At 32.4% G+C, this 26,607-nt stretch overlaps 1 protein-coding gene across 3 annotated transcripts in view; it reads left to right on the top strand.

Moving 5' to 3' along the window:
- Window positions 1-26,607, top strand: part of LOC123682513 (runt-related transcription factor 1) — a 101,939-nt gene that overhangs the window by 62,956 nt on the left and 12,376 nt on the right. For 2 of the 3 annotated variants that reach the window (XM_045621157.1, XM_045621156.1), the window contains exon 5: window positions 26,056-26,172. In XM_045621157.1, the coding sequence (XP_045477113.1) occupies window positions 26,056-26,172 (117 nt within the window). The remainder of the gene's footprint in view (window positions 1-26,055; window positions 26,173-26,607) is intronic. The other variant, XM_045621158.1, reaches the window with a different exon arrangement.

The following is a 26,607-nucleotide window of genomic DNA, read 5'->3' as shown; positions in this document are numbered from 1 at the left end:
GCTTAGATTTCCCCATTTTCTAGATATTTCTCGAGATCTGCTTTCGAAAGATAATCCAATATGCGTTTTATAACGTAGTGGTTCAATTTGGAGTCTGAAATTTCTTGCACTATTTTGTATGCTCTCTCTTCCGCCTCCTGTAATCTCAACACACTTTTGTACTTCCTCTCTATTTCCGATTTATACATTGGAAACTTTTCAATTTGTTCAGCAATGATATCACCCAGTCTTTCATTTAAACAATGCCGATATATCTTTTCATCATCCTGAACTATCATATGCCATAAAGTTAAAGATTTTACGCTATTAATCTCAATTTTTTTTAATCTGCTCATTTCTTTTTCGCATTGAGTGTACTCCGCGAACTCGATCGGATTCAACATCACAGTGCCAAAATTATAATCCATTTTTCCTCTGGCTTTGGCCAGGACTAAATATTTGATGAAGCCTTCTAGGAGAATCTCAGACCGTTCGATGACGACATCAAAGAATGTTTTATTTTTTTTATTAGATATATTGAGGTCCGCATCCTTTTCAAACATGAGTTCGTAAAATGGCAGACCCGAACAGTTATCAGCTGCAAGGTGAAGAGCTGAATCGCCTTTTCTGGTTATTGCATTGATGTTAGCACCGTATTTGAGGAGCAGTTCGCCACATTTTACCGCATTTTGAAGGCGAATGCTTTCAGCCACTCTGTGCAAAAGTGTCTTGCCATAAACATCAGTACTGTTGGGATTCAAACCGTGGTCTAATAAAAGTTGAATTATATTTACATTCAATTTTTTGGAATGACAGAAAAGTGCGTTGAATAATTTCGTCGCCCTTTTAGGTTTACTTTCAATTCTCCCTCCGTGTTGGAGAAGTAATCTGCACTGTTCCAATTTATTGTGTTTCACTGCATATAAAAGTGGAGTACGACCTTTTACATCTTCGGCGTGTACATTTGCCTGTTTTTCAAGAAGTATCCTTGTTATACTCTCGTTTTTCATCATCGCAGCCAAATGTAAAGCTGTTATGCGATTATATGTCACATCTTCATTTATTTTTTGTACAGATAATCTCCTCACGATGTATTGAACGATATCTGTATTTTGTTTCCGTACCGCTGCATGAAGTATTCCTTCGTTCTCATCCACATAGGCGATGTTAACGTCAACATGAGGAAGACACCTCATTACTAGCTGTTGATCTGAAACAAAAAAAATATATCTTAATATTGCTTCCGTTACGTACTACACACTTTGCGGTTGCCGACTGGTCAATCGTAATAAACTACAAAATTTACCTTTTGGGTAATATTGCCTTTTTGAATGCAAAATATGAAAAAAAATCTCAATAAATTCCCAGCGTAGCGATCCTAACCCGGGATCGTCCTTCGTAAAATCCGAAAAAAATCTAAAAGACCCCTAAGCCAATAGAGCATTTATGTCCAAAATTAACGTATTAATATAAATATTCTTCATTTCATGATGATACAGGTATATTTCAGAGTTTTCTGTCTGTCCTGCTATAAAAATGATGTCTCGAAGGAAACAATCAAGAAACTTTTGGCTATCTTCATTTCAGATTCTGGATTCCGCAGATGAATTTGTAAATAAGGCCAATATTATTTTTCAGTGGCAACATATATAAGATAATTATTTCAAGTATTTAGGGAAATAAGTGGCTTCAGAAGTTTCATTCATTCTAACAAGCGTAAATACACTTGTCAGTTCATTGTCAGTAGGTATTCAATATACCTAATTATTGAACTTACGCGCATGCATTTGCATCAACCATAAATGAATATGATCGACATACTCTTCCGTGCTCTAAACGTACACCAAAGGAGCTTATTAGCTTAGTACTAATTTGCTACAATTTTAGTGTAATAATAGATCATGACAATTAGAGAAACTACTGACAATGAATTTGTAATAAACCCCTTCTTTGGGGGTATATGTGTCAATGGAACAGCGGCTTTCCACTGAAAAAAAAATGAAAAAAAAAATGATGTTATTGTGGGGTTCGGCCCGTCGCACTAGGGGACAGTTCTTTTTGTTGATTTTCTTGCTTGGGGGCAGGATTAGATTTTCAGGTTAATTGAAATCAATTAATTTTTTAAAATTAAATATAATAGACCAAAAAGAAGAGAAAAACGGCGTACCTAGGACACATTATGCGGAACAACAAATATCAATTTTTACACTTACTGATCGAAGGTAAAATTGAGGGAAGAAGAGGGATCGGAAGGAAGAAAATGTCCTGGCTGCGAAACATCAGGCAGTGGACAGGGCTGCACGATATACAGTCCTTGATACATACCGCAAGAAATAGAGAAGCGATGGAAAATGTTATCGCAAACATCCATTAGTGGATATGCATTGGAAGAAGAAGAAACCAAAAACCCGAATTATAATATTTTTTTTTAACTCAACCATAGTCCCCGATCGATACTTTTTTTCACCGTTACTAACGATTCCCTTGAAACCCCGATCGATACTGCCTTATTTTTCTAATTCATTTTCAAAATTGATCTCTTACCGAGAGGCTTAGTTGAGGGAGTTGAAAGCAAACTCATGTTATTTACCAAATATTTTTCCAAAGAATTATTCCGTTCAAAAATATTATGTCATCTTAACTGCGTATTAACCTTGGAAGACGAATTTAAAAGCCCTGTTAACTACTCAATTTATGTGACATTTATGATCTATTTGAAGTCCGAGACAAAGAAACTGCTGAAAGATCTAATTATGAGTTATCGACAATTCGAACCTCTCACACTGCGTAGAATTTGGTTCGATTTAATTTGAAAGGTTTTACCAATTTCCCATTTATTACAAACTGACAAGTTTTCAAGAATACTTTTTTGTTAATAATAAATCATAAAAACAAAATGGATGAAATTTTTGAAGTCATTCCTCAACTTGAATACTTGAAATCGAACATATGTTCCGATACAATTTTTTTGTTAAAATTACATGATCTTTCCTACGGCATAGTTTTTCGGCGAGTTAATGAATCCCCCTGTATAACATAATACTTTCGAATATCGAAAAAATGCATTATATTTCCTAACAATATATCAGATGAGAATGAAATATTATTTTTGTGTATGAAATAATCACTAAGATACTCATGCCATCGCATCATACATCATGCCATCGCATTGGTCATGCTAGGTCCAGAATATATTCCATGATTTTTTCAAGCATTAATCATGGAAACCCAATCGAAACAATTAATTTCTCTAATACTTTAAAACACACAATCATCAAATTGAAAAAAAAATTGTTACGGTGATATTAAATAGGTACAATATTCCCACAGGAAGTAAAAGCTCTTATAGTTCTAGTTATGAATTTATGTATAAGTAGGTATATCATTTTCGACATAATCTTCACACTAAGCATAATGATTTGTATATTCTTCGAGGAATGGTTGGTCGGAGAATGGTTTGTTTCATTATTTGTAATAATTTAATTTTAGGATCGTACGGGAAAAAATAACACACCTGAAGCTTCGTAGTTTACGTTTAGCGATGTATAGAATCTAAAATCTCTCTGAAACTAGTAGTGCTATTTTTCTCAAATATATTGGGATACTTCATTTATCCTCCTATCTTGAGAACACTATCACTTCTTTTAAATGGAAGACAAAACTGAAAAAAATGCAATTCCCATATAATTCATTCTCACATAATTATGCGATTCAAAATTCGTATTGCCACGATAATACTAAATTTATGTAATATTTTATTATCGGAATCTGAGCTCTTTTACTTTCGGAGTTGAATATTTTTAATTATCATTCGGATTTCGGAATGGATAATTCCGGCTTCGATTTGCTGGATATATAAATATTAAAATTATTTTTTGGTAGTTTTATTGTTGATGATGTCTATATTTGGCTTCAACAAGTTCAAATGTTTTGAATTCACAGGATAAAATCAAGAAATTTTTTTATTTTATACCAGATAATTCATCATCTATTAAATCTTTGATCATAATATATAAAAAAATTAGATGTGGAAGTTTTCAATACTGAACAAAATGAGAACTTGTATTTTCTAGGTTAAGATACACTCCTCTTCTGCATGTGTAAATAACTGAATTGGTGTTGACGGGAGTGAAAACAAAGTAATAAATAAAGAATAAACATCAATATAAAAAATTTCCATGAACATGCTCCGACCAGATTCAGACCAGGGTCATTTGCTCGTAACTCTTAAACTGTAATAGCTAGAAATCAGTGCCGTATCTAGGGCGTGGCAAAGGTGGCACTTGCCATGGGTGCAAGGTCCGCAGGGTCGCCCAAAAATATCAAAAGAAAAAATTATTGGAGCACCAAGCGAAATAATTGTGGAAACATTTAAAATATTGCTAGCCTTCCCTAGAATATGCGTACTATGTCTAAAATAATTACGATGTGATCAACGATTCAACGAAACTTTAATTTAAGGTAAGAAATAATATAAATAAGGCTATGTTCAAGCATGCCATTATCTTATCATAAATACATAATACGGTCGCGCGTCGGCATGTTGTCTTACCCCTATCTTCACGAGTTTTTTGAGCTTCATCAAGCTTGTCGATATTTCTTCGACAAGAGGGACCATCTATTTTTGTGTGAAGTGCGTCTTCTTTTTCTTTGATACAATTTATTATCGTTTTTTTTTGTTTTTTGGATCTTCAGGAGCTATATCTTATCTTATATATCTTATGTTTTTGTTTTTTTTATATGAAACAACCCACGCACAGGTATATCTTTTTGTGGGGATTCTATATTGTTTATCATTAGCTGAAAGACTATTGTATATTTAAAATTGAAATGGTTAATAAATATTATTATTATTATATATCTTATTTGTACTTCAATGGTTTCAATAAATATAAATATGTACAGGGTGTTTATGAATCTTCGCGAAAAAAATAAGGGGGTGATTCCTTGTCAAAAAAATGGGTGGGTCCTCCATAAAAACCCTTTTTTGAGTCCCTCTCCGCTTATTTACAGTCCCCCAAAGATGGCACTCGCGAAAAGTAGTTTTCGATTTTTTCATTCATAAAACTGAGCGGGCGAGAAGGCATTCAAAACTGTGTTCCTCTATGATTCCAAGGGATAGAAAAAAGCACCTCACCAACATTTTTGGTAATAATTTTTTCTTCATTCATTTTTTACAATAAGAAAATTAATTTTGGGTAGTCTGATCCATTCTCAGCAAATAAGGTCTCTTGTAATTTTCTGCTAAAATTCTCGGTTTTTGAGAAAAAAATATCAACAGATAATACGCCCGAGTTGTGGGGGTTGGAATTGTTTTTTACCTCAAACGTATCCAATAGGTGGATGTCAAAATGATATTTTCATTGAGATCTGGTACAAATATAAAATAGATGTAACAAAAAACAATTATAAACTTTTCACAAATTAAAAACTACTTTTCGGGCGCCCTCTTTAGGCGGCTGTAACTAAGCAGGGGGAGGCTCACAAAAAAGTTCATATGAAGGACCCCCCTATTTTGTGACAAAGAATAGCTCCCTAAATGTTTTCGCTAAAAACTATTCATATTCACCCTGTATAAAATTGTGTATTATTATAAAACTTCAACGAAAATATAATGGATGAACAAAAATCTTCGAAAATGGGGGGCGCTCTCTAATTCATTGCCATAGGCGCAATAGTACATAGGTACGCCTGTGCTAGGAATGCTAGTTTGTCTCAAGTATACGAGAATTATTTTGTTCAATTTGGGTAATCTCTCAAAATTTTCTATAGAAGCACCGAACGGCGAACGATAAGAAAACGGTTTTTATATTATATTATTTATTTATTATATATTCATCATAAACCTAAAATTGAGCGACCAAATAAAAATAGATGGCAACTACAGTTGAAAATGGAGATAAAATACAGGGTGATTCAATTACGATTAATTCATAACAATTCTTGACATGTCAAATTTGGTTATGAAAACATCGAATTTTAGATTCTTACTGTGTTTTTCGGAAATCGCAGACTACTCCACACAGTTATAAATAGCGGTTTTTCCTCATTTAAAGTTCTTCCTCGATAACTCTTAAAGTATTCATTTTAGGTATAGGGTTTGATTGAGTAACCCACACTATTCTTGGACGAAGTATCGACTGAAATAATAAAAAATATAGGTTCTAATTTGAAAATCTTGAGTTTTGATGAATTTGAGTTGTCCAAGTTCATGATCCTCTTATAAACACCCTGTACATTTTTGGCTCAAACCGCAAACAGTCTTATAATACTACGTATTTGCGGAATCGAAAAAAAAAAAATTTTTTTGGAAGAATCTTTTTCTGCGGTAATATTAAAAAAGATGTGAGTCCTCATCGCCACCATTTTTTTCATAAGAATCCCAATAACTCATGGACTGTTGAGTTTTTGCCAAGGTATGGAATATTGCCGAAATTGCCATCAAAAAAGCTATCTAATGATGCAATAATATACTGGGTGTGCCATTTGAAATAAGAAAGTAGAAGTCTGTTTCCGGTATAACCGGAAGTTGTAGAGATCTGTAAATATTTAAGGAACAAAGATCATTGTCTCAAACCCTGATATGCGAATTTTCAGCTCAAAATTTTGATTAGTTTTACATAAACGTCTAATAGGCCATCCCGGTGAATCAGCCTTTATATATTACTCCGATATTACCAAAAATAATAGTTTCAACCGTAAATATGTATCCCCTAATAAATTCATTATTATTATATTATTGTTTATCGTGTCAGAGTTATAAATAACAATTGTTAAATTTCCTCTTTTGATTTTAATGGTACGTAATTACTTTCCACCTCAAGTCTCAATCATTCATTCAGAAGAACTGATGTGTTTTGAAAATTAATTTGTAAACGAATGTATTTTACAATGTTTTCATAATAGTAATATCAAAATAATTATGCATTTAATAGTTCCAATATTCCATAATTAATACTGAGATTCATCGACACATATGCTTCAATGTTTCAAATTAATAATTTGTATTGCTCTTTCTCAAAAAAATAATTATATATTATTAGAAGTTATTCAGAAACCACATTTTGATTGTTATTAAAGTTTTTAAAAACCTCACTATCAAGTTGAAAATTTATGTAGTACAACTATCTGCACACAATAGATGGGCTCGCGCTATAGTTTAGTTTTTTGGGTTTTTTTAAATTTGCAAACGGATTTTCGAAATTCTGACATATAGGATGTTATTTCAAGCATACATTCGTTTCATAATTTTTTGTATACTCGACCTTGGATTTTCCTTATGGTCATTGACTAATTAATTTGAGCATTGAATAACAAACATGCGTGACAAATACGAAGAAAGTGTACAGATTTGGTTCTCTTGTTATGACCCCCAAAAAAAAAATTTGTAAAATTTAAAAGACCCAATATCTTGACAGTGAAAATAACTCAGGTTACATATATTTGAAACCAGCTCGGTGTACTTTGTACTTCTTTACAGTACATCTTTCTCCCAGTATAACAACCTGTATGTCCATATAGTACTAGAAATTGATTGGAAATATTAAATGTACCTTGCCGTATGAAAACTTTAGGAAATAAAGTAGACTCTCGTTAACTCGAACCTCGTTAAATCGAAATCCCCGATAACTCGAATTATTTTCAACCCCCATGGAAAAACCTGTCTAAGCCAAAAAAATTTCCATGCATAACTCGAAACGATTTTACGGATATATTTTACCATTTTTACCGCTATAAGTCGCAAAAGCACCAAATTTACCTCTATAATTCGAAGTTAGTAGGTATGTAGTTCATTTCAAACCCCGCTGCTCAAGTCGAAACTTGACGATCGAACGTATTTAATGATGCAATAATTGCATCGTGAGGTTTTAAAGAATTTTGTTTCATTTATTGCTTGGTTATGTAAAGGTTGTTGGAAATGCATTTTTTGTTTGATGTTTTTATCCCGACTTTCCTAAGCCTCTGAGAGACCTTTCGTTAGATTGGAATTTTTAAGAAAAAATTATTTTGAGTTTTCACTCTAAATTTCTGAATAAAATTCTCCTACGCAATAATTGCAAGAATTTGTCAGGATGAAAAAATGTTACCAAAAAAGAAAAAAAAAATAACATCATGAATTAATTTTGACATTTCAGAGTCTAAATCAGACTCCTTCATTAAAAAAACTCTCAAAATATTCAGAATTTGTCGATTGGCTTTTGTCAACATGAAGACACGTTGATCTATTGCATTGTGAAATTTTGTATTGTCAATTCATTAATCATTAAATAAATATGTACGATCTACTCTCATTATTAGGAATAAATATGACTATTCTTTAACTCTATAACCCGAATTACCATTTGGTTTACCTCTCGGCTTACCTCTATATCTCATTACCTCTGTAAGTAGAATTTAATCAAGAATGACCTGTAAAACTCGAACTACGCCTATGTCGAACTATACGTAACTCGACGAAAAATCTTGGTCCCGTGGTGTTTCGAGTTAACGAGAGTGCACTGTAGTATATTGTGCAACAAGTGGGGAAAGTCCAACTTTTCTCGCGCATGTGATAGTTTGTGGCACGAGCCTGAAAGGCGAGTACACAAATTTCATTAATTCAAGTAATGTACTTGATTCAAATCAAAATGGTCTTCGTTGACAGTATGTGCTAAATTATTTCGTTCCCATAGAAACGACTCAAAAGCTCAATTTATACCAAGCGGGGTGTGAGCAAAGTGACGTGAGAAATAATATTTCCCACAGTATGAGCAATACATAGTTTTGAAATTGAGTAAGCTATGAAGAATACGCTACTTTTCATAACAGTTGTAGAAAAATATTATTGTATACTAGTAAGAGACTATACTTTCGTTTCTACACAACGATCTGTTTCATTAGCAACTAAAGGAAGATATTTCATAAAGCTTCAGGTCAAAAATTAAGTCGGATCTGGGATGAAGAAGGATAATAATTAAATATACAAAAGCAGGAATGAATTAATTCAATTTGGATTATTGTTCACATTGTAATTTTTTGAATTTTATAAATATTTTTAGTTTTCAAGAAGATCAGTTCTGTTTATTTCATAACCCAAAAGTCTGTTCAATTTAAACCACAATGATAATCTTTTAAATTAGAAATTAGATTCTAGTGAATAAACGTAATTTTAAAAATATTTTTGTATACTACTAAGAGACTATACTTTCGTTTCTACACAACGTTCTGTTTTATTAACAACTAAAAAAAGTTATTTCATGAAACTGCAGGTCAAAAATTAAGTCGCATGTGGAAAGTGATAGAAAACGGATTATAATTAAATAGACAAAAGAAGGACTGAATTGTTCCAGTTAACTAGGTTGGATTATTGTTCACATTATTATTATTATTGATTCTCATAATTGTTTTGTTTTGCTTTCGTTGAATAATATTTTTTAGTTTTCAAGATTATTATCACGTAAGAAAAATAGGTACTCAACTTAAATAATAATAATAATAAATATAAAAGACTATTATTGAATAGAAATTTGATTACACTTGTTTCAACATTTATAGAGGGCGAAGTTCAGTTCGTTCTGATTATTTCATACCCCAAACGTCTGTTCAACTAACCCTAAATGATAAACTTTGAAATTAGATACTGGTGAATAAAAATTATTTTGAAAACATTATTGTATACTAGTAAGAGACTATACTTTCGTTTCTACACAACGATCTGTTTTATTAGCAACTAAAGGAAGTTATTTATTCAACTTAAATGAACTTTTGAGTTAAGAATTCGATACTGGTGAAGACACGTTATTTTGAATCGCTTTAAGCATTAAAGAAAAACTTACCGTTGCATTCCATCACTCCGCTTAGAATAGCTTTGTAAATATTGAATAGGCCTCTAGTCCGTTGATTGGCACCGTTCTTGAGTATACTTATAATAAAAGTTATGTCATGTGTATTGCATTGTGAATTTTCTATTAACTCTAATAGAATTTCCAACTTTGTTTTTCCATCGGAATTAGTCCTATTCAAGGTCTTTAGGGAAAACCGACGTCTAATATCTCTTTGGTTCGACATTTTTTCACTATACACGTACCTTACTGTATTTAAACACAACTAACAACAGTACTCTCGGAACTCAATTTCACTAAGGGAAAAGACATTCACGGGGTAAGTTCTTAGACTGAATGATGTTGTGATCAGTAGAACTGCCTTTATATAGAAAAACTCAGGCAAAAATCAAAAGGTGAAATTATATTTTCGAAGTACCTATTCATCGAAAGTATGACTTCACCCCATTACTAGGTCTTTACCTGCTTTTATCTTTTGAGATAGTGCTAGTGACAAGTACTCATTTTTAATCGGCTTAGATCAATTAGTTCTTACATTTCTGTAGAATTAAATACAAATTATTCATTATTTCTGTCACTGAATATTTCATGGTGAGAGAACAATTTATCTTTTCTGAAATCGTTCCAAAAGACATTTTGGAACGATTCAGCCAATTCAACGAACTGTATTTCGGTGTTTTTGGACAAAACAGGTAACTTCAAATTCAAAATCAAGTCACAACAACATTTACATATTGAAAATATTATCAGGTAGCTTATATATGGAACGCTAACTATATTTATAAATTTTTGTATGTCCATATTTATGTTGTAATTAAACACAGGTTGGTCTCTTTCCGAATGGTCATTCTCTTTCTCGTTTCTCGCTCTTTTTATCTAGTTTACGTATAGTGATATGTAGAATCCAAAATCGAATGAAACAATTCAGGTCTCCCCCTTTCAGAACTTTCCTCTGAAGCTATTAGTACTACTAACTAAATGATATATAGAAAAATCTGTTGCGATAACTCATTGATCCTCAAAGCTGAAGAAGAAAAAACTAAAAAAAAAAATCGAATCACAAATAATTCATTCTAACATAATGATGCATTTGAAAATTTTTATGCCACATTGATATAAATACAGGGTTATTCACCGGGATGGTCTATTAAACGTTTATGGAGAAGTTACAGAACACTCCACACAGTTATAAATTGCGGTTTTTCCTTATTTAATGTTCTTCCTCGATAACTTTTGAAGTATTCAATGCAGGTACAGGGTCAACACCTACTATTTTGTTAGGTAGAATCGACTGAAATAATAGAAAATATAGGTTCTAATTTGAAAATCTTGAGTTATGATGAATTTGAGTTTTCCAAGTTAATTTTTGTTCCAAACCGTAAACAGTCTTATAAAAGCAGGGATCTGCAGAATCAAACAAAAAAAAAATGTTCGAAAAAAGCTTATACTGCCGAAATATTGAAAAAATTGTGAGTCTTCATCGCCACAATTTTTTTCATAAGAATCCCATTAACTCATGAACGGTTGAGTTTTCAAACTAGTACATATATAAGAAAAATTGTGCATATCACCCAAGGTATGGCATATTGCCGAAATTGTCATTATGTACAAGGTGTGCTATTTGGCATAAGGAAGTAGTCTGTTTTCGGTATAACTGGAAGTTGTAGAGATTCGAAAATATTTCAGGGAGAAAAATCATTGTCTCAAATCCCAATATGTAATTTTCAGCTCAAAATTATTATTAGTTTTTCATGAACGTCTAATAGGCCATCCCGGTGAATCACCATGTATAATAGCAAGTCTTTATTTTCCAACAGGTTATAACCCAATTTAGAAAAAAAGTGAAAAGTATATATATAAACACGATATCTTTTTATCGCAATCTTAGCTCTATTATTCATAGAGTTTTGAATTTTCTTTCCGGAATTGGTAATGCTGGGTTCAATGAAATTAGTAATTACGTGTAATCAAATCGAATGAATAACAAGCATTCGACAGCCGGATTTCTAGGAAGGGTCATTTGTTCCGAAACCAAAAAAAAAAAATTTCACAAACTCATAACTCGGAAACACTTAGAGCAAGAACCTCGTGTTTGTAACTATTGTATTCGATACATGTTTCAATATCATATTTATGCTCGTATTCATTTTTATAGACTCATTTGTTTTTTGAATCCTCAATTTTTTGCCTTCATAATTCATGGATAGTGTTTTCCAGGATCGAATTCCTGTAGCAACCAATTTTTGTACTTAATCATATAAAACCTGCGATCGAATAAAAAAAATCATGTTTTATAAACATTGCTACCATAGATGAATCTAAAAGAAAACGTCTTAAGGAAAAATATTCCGAATATAAAGTTGTAAGGGGTAGGTAAGTCCAATCATACTACAAACTTTTTCATTTCCTGCACCCTCGTGGGAGCCAGGAGGTCAACTTTGAAATTTTTAGTGGTAATATAATTATAATTATAATTCTAGTGCGAAAAATACAAATGTTTTGTACGAACAATTTTTCACGATTCGTCACAGATGGCTCTGTAATCGAATTTGAATTTTCCGTCTTAACGACTTCAATGTATCCGTTTTTTATCCAATCATTGGTTGAAACGATGGAAAGCATTCTGCGCATAAAGATATACGGTTTGACAGAGATTTGTAAAATATTCCAAATGAAAGACATCCATTTCGATCTTTTTTTCAATTTTTCCAATGGATGCATCCTTTTTGATAATGAGTATTCTGAACAAAAAACTAAGAACAAAAAATTCCACCTTCTCTGAATGATTGATGTCAATAAATGTACTGAAAACAAACAGCTCAACAGGAAACGTTCTGACGAAATATTTGAATTAGATTGCAGAGCCATCTTTGAGGAATCGTGAAAAATTATTCGTAGTGAATTTTTGTATTTTTTGGCAACGAATATGAATCTGCAATGAAAAGCCTCTCTCACCATACATAGGTGAAGAAAATGAAAGATGTTTCAGCACAAGTAGACGATTTTATGAAAAACACAGTTTATTTTACTTGATATACATCAAAAAAGCTCCATTAGGATATCAAAATAAGGTTTATAATTCTCGACACAAAACATGCATATTTCCAGGAAATTCACCAATTTCAATTTCATATTGGCTTCTTTTATTCAGAAAAAAAATTAGCTACGGATTATACAAAGTGATCATGATTAATATTCAAACATTAACTATAAATAAATGCCAAAAACATTCTTATTTCAAATGGCTCACCGAGTATTCCTATATCTTTCTGAATGTAGAAATTAAGTTCGATACTTTCTTTATTACGTTTTCTACACCTAAACCTATAGTGAATAATGTGGCAAAGCGAATGGATTGGAAATATAATTTTAGGACAGTAACTTGAACCAATTTTTCAGCCATTTAAAAAAGGTAGATATAAAAATACGTTAACAAGTCACTTTTCATTAAAAATTGTCCATGTCAAGAATAAGTCATTAAACTGTTATGAAATTTGTAGATACGTTCCTCTTTATTCATTCAAGTTTCCAATGTTTAACATTATTGGAATTATTTTATTTATTAATTTATTTATTATTTTGCTTTGTAGCGAATGGTATAGAATCAATCCAATAATTTAGTAATTAGGTTTAGTTTCTTGCCTATAATAGCTTTGACTCACCCACTTACTACTTGAGTCATTGTCACATGAAATCATTTTTAATTTGTGAATTATAAAATTTAGTTGTTATCATCGAGCTGAGAAAATGCTTAAATTTATTTTTCAAATATTTTCTGCACAAATATTCAAATCATATTCCCTAAAACGAATTTTAATTTATTTGATTCTTGGATAACTTATTTAGTAATTACAGATGTAGGTAAATGTTACAGAACTTGATTGTTTTTTGGATTACTCATTGAAACAGATTGAACAATATTTAATTCTGGAATAAAATATAAATGAACTATATAGATTGGAATGCCAAGACTTATTGTTTACAGATATTATTCATATAGCTTGATGTCGGCTTTGTTGGTCATCTGTCTAACCAATTTGTCTTCATTCCATATAAATACTAGCTTCGGTCATTCACCAAATACTTTTTGAAATTCATTATTTGAGCTGTACACTTACATTCATTGTTACAATTTTCTGCAGAGATGATGTTAATTGTTCAACAACCCAATTTTGACATAATTTATAGATTTATGGCAATCCTTATGATCACTAATGTCAAGATAGAAATCCATCTATTGTTCCAGCATTCAAAATAGTGTACTGTTTGCCTTCACCCTTGAATGTACTTGGCAAATACAAATCTTTTGGGTTGCTTTCTGAAGTCCAGTGTCGAATCTAACGGCCATACTGATAATTTTCAGCCATTTACAATAGCACAAGAAATACTTAAATTAACTAATCAATGGGTGTTCGTAATTGATATATTAATTTCCGCAATTTTTTGAATCAAAATCAATAACAAAAACAAAACTGAATTCTGAATACGTATTTTCTGTCAATGACATTTCCAACATGAAACTATAGTAATACGTTTTTTTTTGTAAATACTTATAGTTTGTGAACATTATTTCTTGTAATACTTAGAGGAGAAAAACATCGTACCATGTGTTAATGACCTAGTTGTCGAGACACGTTAATTTAAATGAAAAATAATATAGAGCTATCTTTTCGTATTATATATTTATAGGTAATCTTCTTATAGTTTTATCATATGTCCTTCCTTGAAGGTTATCTTACCATGATCACAAATAAAAACATCGAAGATCTAAAAACAAAATAAACTTTTAGTGAGTACCTACTGCGTATCACACTTCTAAGTTTTGATAAATTGCCAAATGTCATTGATTTTGTATGTTAGTTGAATGATTTCTTTTTTGAAGGGACTTCATCAGTCTACAAGTCTTAGGGCCAGTTTCATAAGTGAAAGTAGTGTCTCGTTTTTCGTGAAAAATTTTCTTGAAAAAAAAAGTTTTTTATAAAACAATTTTTAGGATAGAAAAAGGTTCGAAGTTTATTTCCTCATAAAGTCCCGATATAGGCTCTATTAGTGATGACGTCACACACCGCCATTTCAGTTCTCCTGTCAATGTTCGGAATCCAAACAAACAAATTGTCATTCAAATTAGTACGTTGTCGTTGAAGAAATTGGCTTATTTGGATAACTAAGATTATTTAAGGAACGATTTCACTATTAATTGATAGACTGAAGGCACGAGATAAATTCCGGTAAGTTCGAACTTGAAGTTCAACTAATGAACACGGCTTCTTACAAAATCTGGGGAATGATACAGGATTCAAACTCATACACTGGTATTAAACTCGTTCCTTCTGTCTATTAATTAATACTGAAATCGTTCCTCAAATACTCTTATTTATAAAAATAAGCCAATACCTTCAACGACACCGTACTAATTTGAATGACAATTTATTTGTTTGGATTCCGAATACTGACAGGAGAACCAAAAATGGCGGTGTGTGATGTCACACTAATAGAGCGTATTGGCCTTTTAGCGCAAAAAAGAGTTCATTTTCTTCACGCATGCTCTATGACTACAAAACATAACCTCATTCTGTGGCATTTCTATCACACGTCTTTCTCTACCACACAAACTCGTTTTGTTAAAATTATCATATTTTGAATAAAGGACCTTCTTTCACTTTCCCTTCATAGACAATATTCCAATTCAATTTCAATTTCAATTGAACAAAATTTCAATTTCTATGAAATATTACCAAATGCTGTCTGCATTTTTTATAAATCAGAGTAGCCAACCTTAAGAAATTTTATACTTACGAATAAAAAAAGCTTTCTGTGAAAGACGGTCGGGATATTTTCAAGAAACCCAGGGCCCCCGCAACCGCGCGTGCACTCTAAAAGGGCGCCAAAACCTCTTATAGACCGCATGAAGAACCGATGGACCAAAAGTTTTCGAAAAAGATTCTTTCAAATTTTTTTAACCATTTTTTTTTCCAAACTTCTTTCTTGCAATTTATACAAGTTTCCGAACGTCGCAATCGGTATGAAATATTAAATATTAAATTTAAGTGAAAATGATGGTTTCAAATGAAACAGTGGACTATTTTGATATTGTACAAGAACTTTATATATATTTCTCTTCATCCACAAAAAGATTGGAATGTTATAAAGAAGCATGTACCTCAGTTACATCTAAAACCCCTAAGTGATACTAGATGGTCAAGTAGAATTGATGCTAAAGTTTAATTTCATTCAAATATGTGATAGCCTCTTAGAAATAGCAGAAAATGATACTTTTAACATTGAAACTAGACATAAAGCAAGTTCTCTTTTATTAAATATTCATTCTTTTGAATTTATTTGAAGTATAATAATTTCTTATGATGTTTCATTCCAGATTAATATTGTAAGCAAAATGATGCAAAGTGTAGCGATTGACATTAAAATGTGCCAAAACTATTCGAAGAATTTAGTTGATCATTTAAAAAATTATAGGGATGATAATGTTCTTGAGGAAAAACTTGCGGAAGCTGGAAAACTAGCGGCTGCTCTTGAGATAGATCAAGGTTTTTCTCTATTATATACTGTAAGACGAAGGTATAAACCAAAATTGTTCGATTATGAACAGACGGATGAGGCACCTCAAGATCAAAAATCGCCTTTAAATTAAATTTCGTTTTGAAAATAATTGATCAAAAACTAAGTTCCTTAAATAGTACGTTTGATATGATATCTGATTACGATAACGTTTTTTGTTTTATTTGTGATATTCTTAAATTAAATTATAAATATCTATTAAAATGCTGTCATGCTCTTCAACAAAAGCTAACTGATCAGGAAAAAAAGAGGCTGACGTGAAAGAATATGATTTATTCAACGAATTAAAAGCCCTAAGATTGTGTTCATTATCTGAAGCGAAAATCCTCTTGAAATTCTACAATATATTTTTTAAAATAATCTTACTTCTTTCTACCGAATCTTAGTATTGCCTCAAGAATCCTTCTCACATTACCTGTGTCTGTTGCTTCTGGTGAGAGATCATTCACTAAATTAAAAATAATTGAAAATTATTTGAAGTCTACCATGTCATAAGAAATATTTTCTGGGTTGGCAATCTTAGATATAGAGCAAGAGATACTCGATAAAATTGATTGATTGATTATATAAAAAAAATTTGCAACAGCCAAATCTAGAAAAACATACATTCAATTCCTGGATTGATCCTTATTTATAAATGATTTATAGAAGAATACAGCTTATGTTTTGAAACACATTTAAAATGTATTATGTTACAACTAGCACCATAAAGATCTTAAGGCAATAAAAATTGCTGATAGATTTTCAACCATTCTACACTAAAATCTTAACAGCTTTTCTCCACCTCCCCCCTTTAAGGGGCGCCAAAATATGTTTCGCACGCGGGCGTTGATGTCCCTTGCGGGGGCCCTGAAGAAACCGGAGCCACTTTCAAGCTCTATATGAAGGCGACTTTTAAATGAAACGGTCTTTACCAAAGGGAGCCTTTTCGGGTGGTTTATGAAACTGGCCATTAGTGGTAAATGTTACAGTTACATCGGTCATAGCGGAATAATTTAGAGTTCGAGAATGAAGAATCTATATCAAGCCTTAGAATTCTTTATATCAACCTTATGTCCTTTTTCACATCCGACCGAACAGACGAAAAAGTCTTTGGTTAGGGTGCATATTCATCAGTGGAAATTTCCCTGAATTCACAAAAGCCCTTGAACAGAATTAATGAATTGGATTGCCTGATTAATTAATTACCACTAGCTCATCTGGCATCGCTCTCTAGGATCCTTCCGTGTTCGCTTTAGCGAAAACAGTCGATCTACATCAATTGCAGAATAGTTCAGCACGCAGCAGAATTTGATCTATTATCTTTCTAGTGTGAAATCATTAGCTGGAGTCTAGATAGATAGGTAGTCCTAGAGCCGGGATCTCGTTCAGTTTTCGTAATTGGATTCTCGAGTAGTAGGAAGATAGAACTGTGGAAGAGATAGATCGAGGATGTTCGGAAGTTTTCATTTGAAGTGACTTAATTGGTGATCCATTTTTTTACATTTTCAAAATGTAATTTTAACAGCAAATAATGAAAATTCAACCTTTATCTCTACATTCACACTTACCTTTTTTCGATTTTTTTTTATGTTTTGTATTAGGTACCAATTTATCCATAAAAAATGTCTAAACAATTGTCACCTCGAATTTTCTGTTGAAACATGTTAAGACATAATGTAACATTATATTTTATATTTATATTATAAGATCTTGTTAGACTTTCTGCGAGGCAAAGTTTGAATTCAGCCAGTGGTAAATAGCCACTAGATTTTTTGGGTGATAATGTTCTCCTCCATAATATCCAACTATTGCAGCAAACCATATCCAAGCAATGGAAAAATATTGTCAAGAAAAATTTTAGATCGTCTAGTCTTTAATGCAAATTGTTGATTATTTTTGCCTGGTCTATACATTTTTTCTTTAGTTTTTGCAGTGGGGATCATCAAAATCAGTCTTACTTTGTTGTGGTATGTATTAATTTATCCACAGCACAGGTTAACTTTATTAGAAAAAGGTCCTTTTTATATGTGCATAAAAATTTTTAATAAGTTGCCTAACAATATAAAATGTTGTAATAGTTTTAATAAATTCAAGGAAGATGTTAAAAATTTGTTAATTAATCTTGAACCATATAATATAAACGATTACTTCAATTCTGAGAATTTAATTTAATTTATTTCTTTTGTATGTTTTTTTTGACACTATTTCTTTTTATGTATAAGTTTTTGTATATAATCTGGAAATAAACTATCTATCTATCTATCTATCTATCTATTCCGAGCTGCATGAGCTTCATGAAAAAAGTTCAAGTTCAGACATTTCGAGTTGGGACACAACGCACAACACATGAAATATGAACTATAACTAATTTGCGGATTGGCAGATTACAGGTTTAGACACGTTGCGCAATATGATATTCAAACATGAAACTGTTTGAAGAAGTTTGATTTCAAGCCAAACCTAAAGATACAGGATACAGAAATCAAGTAAAGTCAATTTTTTTTTACATAAAAGTTTGATTTTGGAGTCAAGTTTGTCAGTACAATCAAACTTGTTTGACTTAAATGTATCCCTATTCCATACATATTAATAGTTATTTATTATACAAGGGAAAAAACTATTAGATTTTAGCTCGAGGTTATGTTGTCTCCCGTCGCGAAGCGGAGGGAGACAAAAAACCGAGAGCTAAAATCTAATATTTTTCCCGTGTATAATACACTATTTTTTTCTGTGACAGGAAAAACGACAATTTAATAGCGAAAGAACATATTATTACAATATGTCAGAATGTTATCGATATGAAATTTGAATTTTTAAACTAGTAAGCTGCAATTAGACCTGCGTTGCTAAGGGAAACTTCAAAGTAATCAAATATCTGTCAATTTAATTTTGTGATTTGTTTCAAAAATTGCGAACTCAGTTATAATTGTTTAGTAGTTATTTTGTAGAATAATATGAAGTTAAAAAATGTCTGATTCCGAGTTTTCTCTGACTCCACCGAAATTGATAGAAGCAGCGCAAGTAGCGTCACGAAAATTGTTGCCAGCTAAATCGCGGAGAATTTACGAAACCGCGTATTCAAGATTTATGGAATGGAAAATGAAAAATACATGCAGTTCCTTCTCGGAGACAGTATTATTGGCTTATTTTTCGGAACTGCCATCAACAGTGTGGTCGAATTATTATTATTCCTTTATCTATATGTAGATAAATATATATCCGGGAAAAAAGTACTCCCTTTTTTCCCGGGGAAAAAAGTAATTTCGTGAAAAGTCATATTTTGTTAACTGTCAACAGAGATAAAATGTCAAATTTTTTTCCCGTCACAGAAAAAACATAATATTTCAGATCGGTATCGCATTAACGAGCGCGGTCTAAGATTAAATCGATCAGGCCAAAAACAGGCCTCCGAATGGGTAAAAACTCGTTAGGACCTCCGGAACAGATTTCCAGTTAATGAAATTAGCACGTAAAAAATAAAAGTCCCCAGTCCTGAAGGAGATTGGCCGCCATCGCCACACCGAGAGGCAGCAGGAACAAGTGTCTGGATTCTCACCCTAATCTAATACATGTCAGCAGGAAAATGTCCAGCTGTCGCAGGAGTTTGGCCCCCCCTGTCCTGCTACGTTTGTCACCTCCTGCTGATACCAACTGCTACAGACGTTAATTAATATATACTCCAGCGCAGGAAATAATTACATTTCCTGCAAAACCGTTCTGCCCTGGCTGTAATTATTTTACATGGTTGATTATGTGTCGGTGTTGCGTTCTGAAATTTTAATGTTGTTCCGGTAAAACAATACGAGTTTACCTAATTGTGTTGTCGCGTTGCCGATGCTGAGCCCGAATTTTCCAGGTGAAACGGATACTCCGGATTTGGGCGCAGAGATTGGAAAATCATGGGCATTGATTATGGTCCGCATTGAGGGAAATGAACTACTATATTCGAGTTGTTCGGAGGTTGCGGGTTAGAGTACCGCCCAAGGAGGTACTTTTTTCAGAATTGAAATCTTGTCTGAATGCCGTGACATTAATTTCACAATATTAACACACAAACGTTAAAGGTCGATTAATATTATCCGTCACGTATCGTTTCAGACACGAAGCGAATCGTTTACGACAAATATCATTGGATGAGTTTCATATGAAGTAATTCACGTTGTCCGTCACCGATCGTGTATTCTTCGAGATAATATTTTGTCTAATGTCGTATGGGCGGAGTCTGTATGAAAGTGTCGGAACGTGTCTGAACGGATAATGTGAATTGGCAGTCAGTTGCGCTTAGTTCTGAAACACGTAACTTTCGTTGGTAATGGATTCCGAAAAATTAATATTTTTAGTGCGTGAGCAGGAATTAGCTATATAATCTAAATTTTAAATCACAGATTGTATCATGATACTAATGAAAAGGAGAAAATTTGGAGGGCAACTGCCGACAAATTGAAACAAGATGGTTCTGTTTTTGAATATTGGGTGTACAGTGCATCCCATTTTGGGTGAGACAGCCAGGTTTCTCGCTTGGAAAAAAAATTACGAATCCAACGAAGTAATAATATACAGGGTGTTCCATTAAAAAAAATATAGGTTTGTGTTGAATCTTCAAAACCATACCCCGAAAAAAAAAATTGAGTACGCCACTGGATTCTACGCAGAATTCTGATTCAGACGTAGTTTTTACCTCAGCATTATTTCCAATACCTTCGGAGATAAAGGAGGGGTCCGAAAAGTATCAATTTCCAAAATCGCCCTCGAACGGAAACAGTTATGCAAAATCTGATTAGACTAACTTGAGTTTCACGAAAAAGTAGGACAGGAACGTGAAAACCGCAAGGCTCTATCTTAAATAACAAGCGAGAAACCTGGCTGTCTCACCCAAAATGGGATGCACTGTACAGTAAATCTTCTTACTGACTTTTCTCTTGTTTCATCTTCATCCACTAATTATGCAATAGCACATAGTTTTTTACGTAATAGTAAAATAAAACTCAATTTATGCGACACGTATCCTTTCAGGCACCAAACGAATCGATTGTCAAAACGGAGAGCGCATTCATATACTCATTCAAGGAGCGTTTCAGTTTGGTTTCGGCATTGGATAAATTGAGGTGCGAAAAAATGTTGAAACTTTCACGTGAAAAACTATGTACTATAGCATTATTACTGGATGAAGAGAAAAGTCAGTAAGAAAATTTAGTGTACATCCAATATTCATCTTCATAACCATCTTGTTTCACCTTGTCGGCAATTGCTCTCCAAATTTTTTCCTTTTCATTAGTATCATGATACAATCTGTAATTTAGAATTTGGATTATATGCAATTATATGCCCACGCACTAAATATATTGATTTTTCGGAATACATTACCAACGAAAACAGAATTAGAAAAGTTGATTGATGTCTGAACAGTGACGACGCCAGCTTTCAAAAACAGGGGTGGCCAAGAGGGAGCCGGATTTTTTTTGGGGGGCCGAAGTAGAGCGGAACTATAGTTCTGCTAATCTTTTAGCCTTAGTACGTCAAATTTTAGGGGGCAGCAGAATTTTAGGGGGGGCCCGGGCCCCCCCTGGCCCCCTTCTAGCGTCGCCACTGCAGAGATACACGGTGATTCATGCAAATTGACTTAAATTCTTATCTCCATAACTTGGAAATCAACAGTCCGATTTGGTTCGAATTTAGTTATAAATTTTCTCAAAAAATAATTGTTACAACATATTTTGACTCATAGTTTACATTTTTCAAGATGGGTTGAATCATTTTTAAGTTTGATCTAGTTTCAAAAGCATTCACAGTTTCATCAAAAACATACTTGATACTAATTGATATTTTAAGCAGCCTGTTACAACCTCAGAGGAAAGAAAAGATAGAGGTGCCTTATAGCATTTGTTGACATCGCTATAACATTTTTGTTTACAAACACTTATAATGTACTGCGTTGCCATTCTGTGGAAGAAGTAATCTTTTCTCCGTTCTGTGGCATAGATGTTTTGCGAATATTCTGAGGATTTGGCAACACGGTTCTGTTGTTGTAATTGCACGTGTCAACTAGAGGTGCGTTAAAGGTTAACTGTTCATTTTAATTTCACGTTTGTAATCGGCGTTATTTCATACAATTTTGTGAATTTTAAGTTACAAATTGTTAATTTTAATCATGGTAAATACTCGAAAAACATGTTTAGTGTGTAAAACATCGGAAATGAAAACCTAACCTATCATAGGTAAGTTCACGTTTTGAGTCCATAGGCGTAGAATATATCTCGTCTATGGCGTAGTATTTGTGAGATATCGAAAACTTAATTCAATGCTAACATTTGTAGGTTTCCTTCAAATAGAGAATTTAGCAAAATATGGTGCCACGTATTAATATTGCAAATGAACAATTTGCCGAAATATGCATATGTTTGTTCCAAACATTTCAGCACCGAAAACTGAATAAGAGGCAGTAAGAGACCCATTGACTACGCCACTGAAATGTTTACCGCTCCTCTAGTTGTCAATTTTGCAGGTTTGTTGTTGTCCTATCTCACTTTATCATCATACTGTTGCAGTTGATTACAATACAACGCTATTTACTTCTAAGGGCACCTCTATCTTTTCTGTCCTCTGAGGTTACAACAATCAGTAAGTGCTGAGGGTTTACAATGGAGGAGAGTTCAACAGAAACCCATAAAATCCGAAAAATTATCAGATTACATCAAATATTACCCCAAAGGAATAAAAACAGGACCGTAATTCAAAAGAGTTACCCAGATAACACATGAATTCTTTCGTTTGCTACGCCTTTGAAAAAAGTGTGCCTTTCAAAGTAAAAATTGAATTCATTAGAATGAATTATGTATTATTTTATGGCAATAACGATATTTCTCTAAAACGTGTAAAGAATATAGATTTTAAGGTTCCAAGGAAAAAACTCAATAATCTGAGTAGATACTGCACTGAAAATATTGAAATTATTATACATTAATCATTTTGAAGGGCTGCATGAAGTAAATAAACCCACAATTCGTACAAAATCGGATTGCTGATTCCCAAGTTATGGAGATCAGAAATTTAGGCCAATTTGCATGAATTATCTCCGAAACTAACAGTCTTAGGATACAAAAAAGGTAACTTTTCTGAAAGGCTTGCATTCAGGACTGGGCTATGACCAGTCACTCATGTTACACCCTGTTTATCTTGATACCTTTTATGAATGGAAAATTCATATTACTATAATTCATAGGGAAAAGTTCGATATACGAATCATCAGAAGATCTCAGGCGAGACTTGGTTTTATTTGAGGTTACTTCAGAATACCTCTCATGTCTAAAGTTCGAAACTTAGAATCTTCATTCAAATCTCAATATCCCGTAACTTTGTATGTATATCTCCTATTCTTACGTCAGAATTCTGTATTCGCGAGTTGGCTTTCAGTTACGGGATTGTGGCTTGCAAATGTTCCACCGTTAAACTCAACCATCTCATTTCTATGATTAATGGCGCATGAAACTTCCTACCTTAATATCGAATATAGTTCACTCAACTGAAATTCGTATGTCTAAAAGTAGATTGAAAAAATCTCTCAATTCAAAGATTTTAGTGAGGAAATTTGAGATTGAAGTATCGAAATTTTCAAAAACGTTATTGATATCTTAAAGTTGAGTTGCCCCTAAATTCAAAATTGAGAATAATGGGGGTAACATACTCGATTTGATCAAACGAATAAATTGGCAAAAATATTATAATAGACAAGATCAAACCTAAATAAAAAACTAAATATAAAAATTAAATTAAAACTCTCTAAATATAGAAATGCTTGTTGACAGAAAATTTGAAAACCTTTACACGAGTTATAATGCACAATAGAAAGTCATAAAGTCTCTCAGAAAATCATTCTGCACAATAAACCCAATTATACAGGGTGGCCACTTTTTCAATGGGATTGTATTGGTAACTTTTAAACCATAAAAGTTAGAAGGTCGGTCAAATGGAGAAAAAGTTGCATGCATAGAAGCATTATCAAGCAGTTCAAACAAATCGAGATTATCATGGCCGGCAATTGAGATATCATAAGAAAAGTAAATTCTGTCATTTTGATTTTCCTTTTTTTCCCAATTTATTTCAAATATTATCAAAAAATGTTACAGGAATTTTTTATTCAACAGTAAATTGTTCTCAATTTGACGTAATCAGATTTCGTATCCAACGTTTCGTGTTCTCTGGGCCACCCTCAACCTCATTTTTTTCAATACGGACCTGTATATTTTATGACATTTTTCGAAATAACTTTTGAAGCTGAATATATCAAACAATGTCATTCAAAGTTGATTTTCAGGTGATTTTGACCCTTATCCAATTTTCTTTGGGTCGGGTAGAACACAATAGAGAATATACAACGGAGCCAGACAAGTAAACCTATTAGCAAGACATTTCAAATACTGAGTAGTACATGACATCCAGATAGAATGAAATAATTCAAGATGTCGAAACTGAAATAAAACGAACTCATCCAGAAGTGCAAATATCATTTAGTCATTAAGAACCCGCAATCAACCGGAATAAACGAAAAGGTAATCTTCAATATTGGCTTATTTTTAGGGAAACAACCATTACAATCTTCAATATTGGCTTATTTTTAGGGAAACAACCATTACAATTGCTATTTCAGAACATGGAAAGAAAGGCGATTCACCTTATTTATGATTTTCGAGATATCTTTACTACCTGTAGGTACTCAGTAAGATTTACGAAAAAGTATTCTGTCTGTAAACAGAATAGGAAAGTTTCTGAAACAAATTCTCTGACGGATAATTTTCAATGATGTGAAGCAAAAAGCAATATACTTTTATAGTTACAGAATTATCGAAAAATTTCAACAAAGATAAGTACAGTTAGTCCAGGAGGAATCCGCGCATGAGTACCGAAAACTATTCCACCTCAATTTTTTTATGTGATCCTCTTCAAATTGTCCTACTGATAATATAAATGCATGTTGGCATGGGGCAACCCCGGGCCATATTGTTTAAACCGAAATTGTTTAAACAATTGCAAGAAATTGTTATTTTTCAACCGGACAAATTTTTTTGATATTCTGTATTGAAATACAAATAAAAAAGGCCCCTTGACTTTTTACGATAAAGTTAATATTTTTGAAGATATGAATTTTTAAAGGTTCGAAAAATCTCAAATTTGGGTACTTTCGACCCATGAAAAATATATTAAAAAAAAAATAAATATTAATAATATTTTTTTCTTAATTCTCCATACAATAGTTGATAATTTTTTAATTATTAATTAATATTAATAATTTTAATTTAAGATCTCTATTTACAATAGTAAATAGAGATCTTAAAAAATTTCATTGTTTACACCTGTTTTTTAATTTTTAATTTCGCGCACTCACAAGTATGCGTCGCTTACCTTCAGGTATCTCCGTCTCTCTCTCTCGTCTGTGTTTTGTTTCTATGATTTTGATATGATGATATATGAGGACTCGTATGAGGATATAATAACCAATTTCAGACATTGATATTTCAGTGTTTTTGTAACCGATTCATTGTTTCCCTGAATTTGATTTGGAACCATCATAAGGACTTTAGAAAAATTCATTACATAATTTCAAATCATAATAAACGAAAATCTCACAACCACAAATGAAAATTTGTTCTTATCGTTTATCAAATTTTCAAAACATTGTATTTTCATTAAGTTCTCAATGAAGTGTTTTTTCCAGGACAACAACAACAGTTCCATTTTGCCTTCGGTCAAAGACCCTTTCCTTTTGCTACTTCAGATCCTCTCTCAACATTCAGGATGCCACCGATTGGAAATTGCAATAGTGAGTATTTTTATAATTTTTTTGATGTATACTACAATGAAAAAAAAATCACTACTATAATTGATTTTCTGGCATAAATGTCATCGATATAAAGGTTGAGTCTTCGTTTTGTACAAATATTTCAACCGAAGATTCCTGAGGTCAAAAGAAAAACTTTTTCTCCACTACTATTTTTTCAGTTTAATTTTTCTTTCTCTTTTACTATAGCGCACATTTTAAGTTGACCGGACTTTGATAGAACTGATAAGACTGAATGAAATCTGTTGAAAATTCGCCATTTGGCATTGCATAGATATTGGTATCGAATTTCGTGGGTCTTTTCGATTTTTTCTTCTATGAGAAAAAAATAGTTTAAATGCAATTATACCGAAGTGAATAAATATCACGACAACAAGTTTCATTCATTTCAACAAGTGACGAGTGAGTTTGTATTAA

Source organism: Harmonia axyridis, chromosome 6, assembly GCF_914767665.1.
Source record: "Harmonia axyridis chromosome 6, icHarAxyr1.1, whole genome shotgun sequence".
Classification (NCBI taxonomy): Eukaryota; Metazoa; Arthropoda; class Insecta; order Coleoptera; family Coccinellidae; genus Harmonia; species Harmonia axyridis.
The sequence above is the reverse complement of the archived record's forward strand: the minus strand, read 5'-3'. Positions and strand labels throughout refer to the sequence as shown.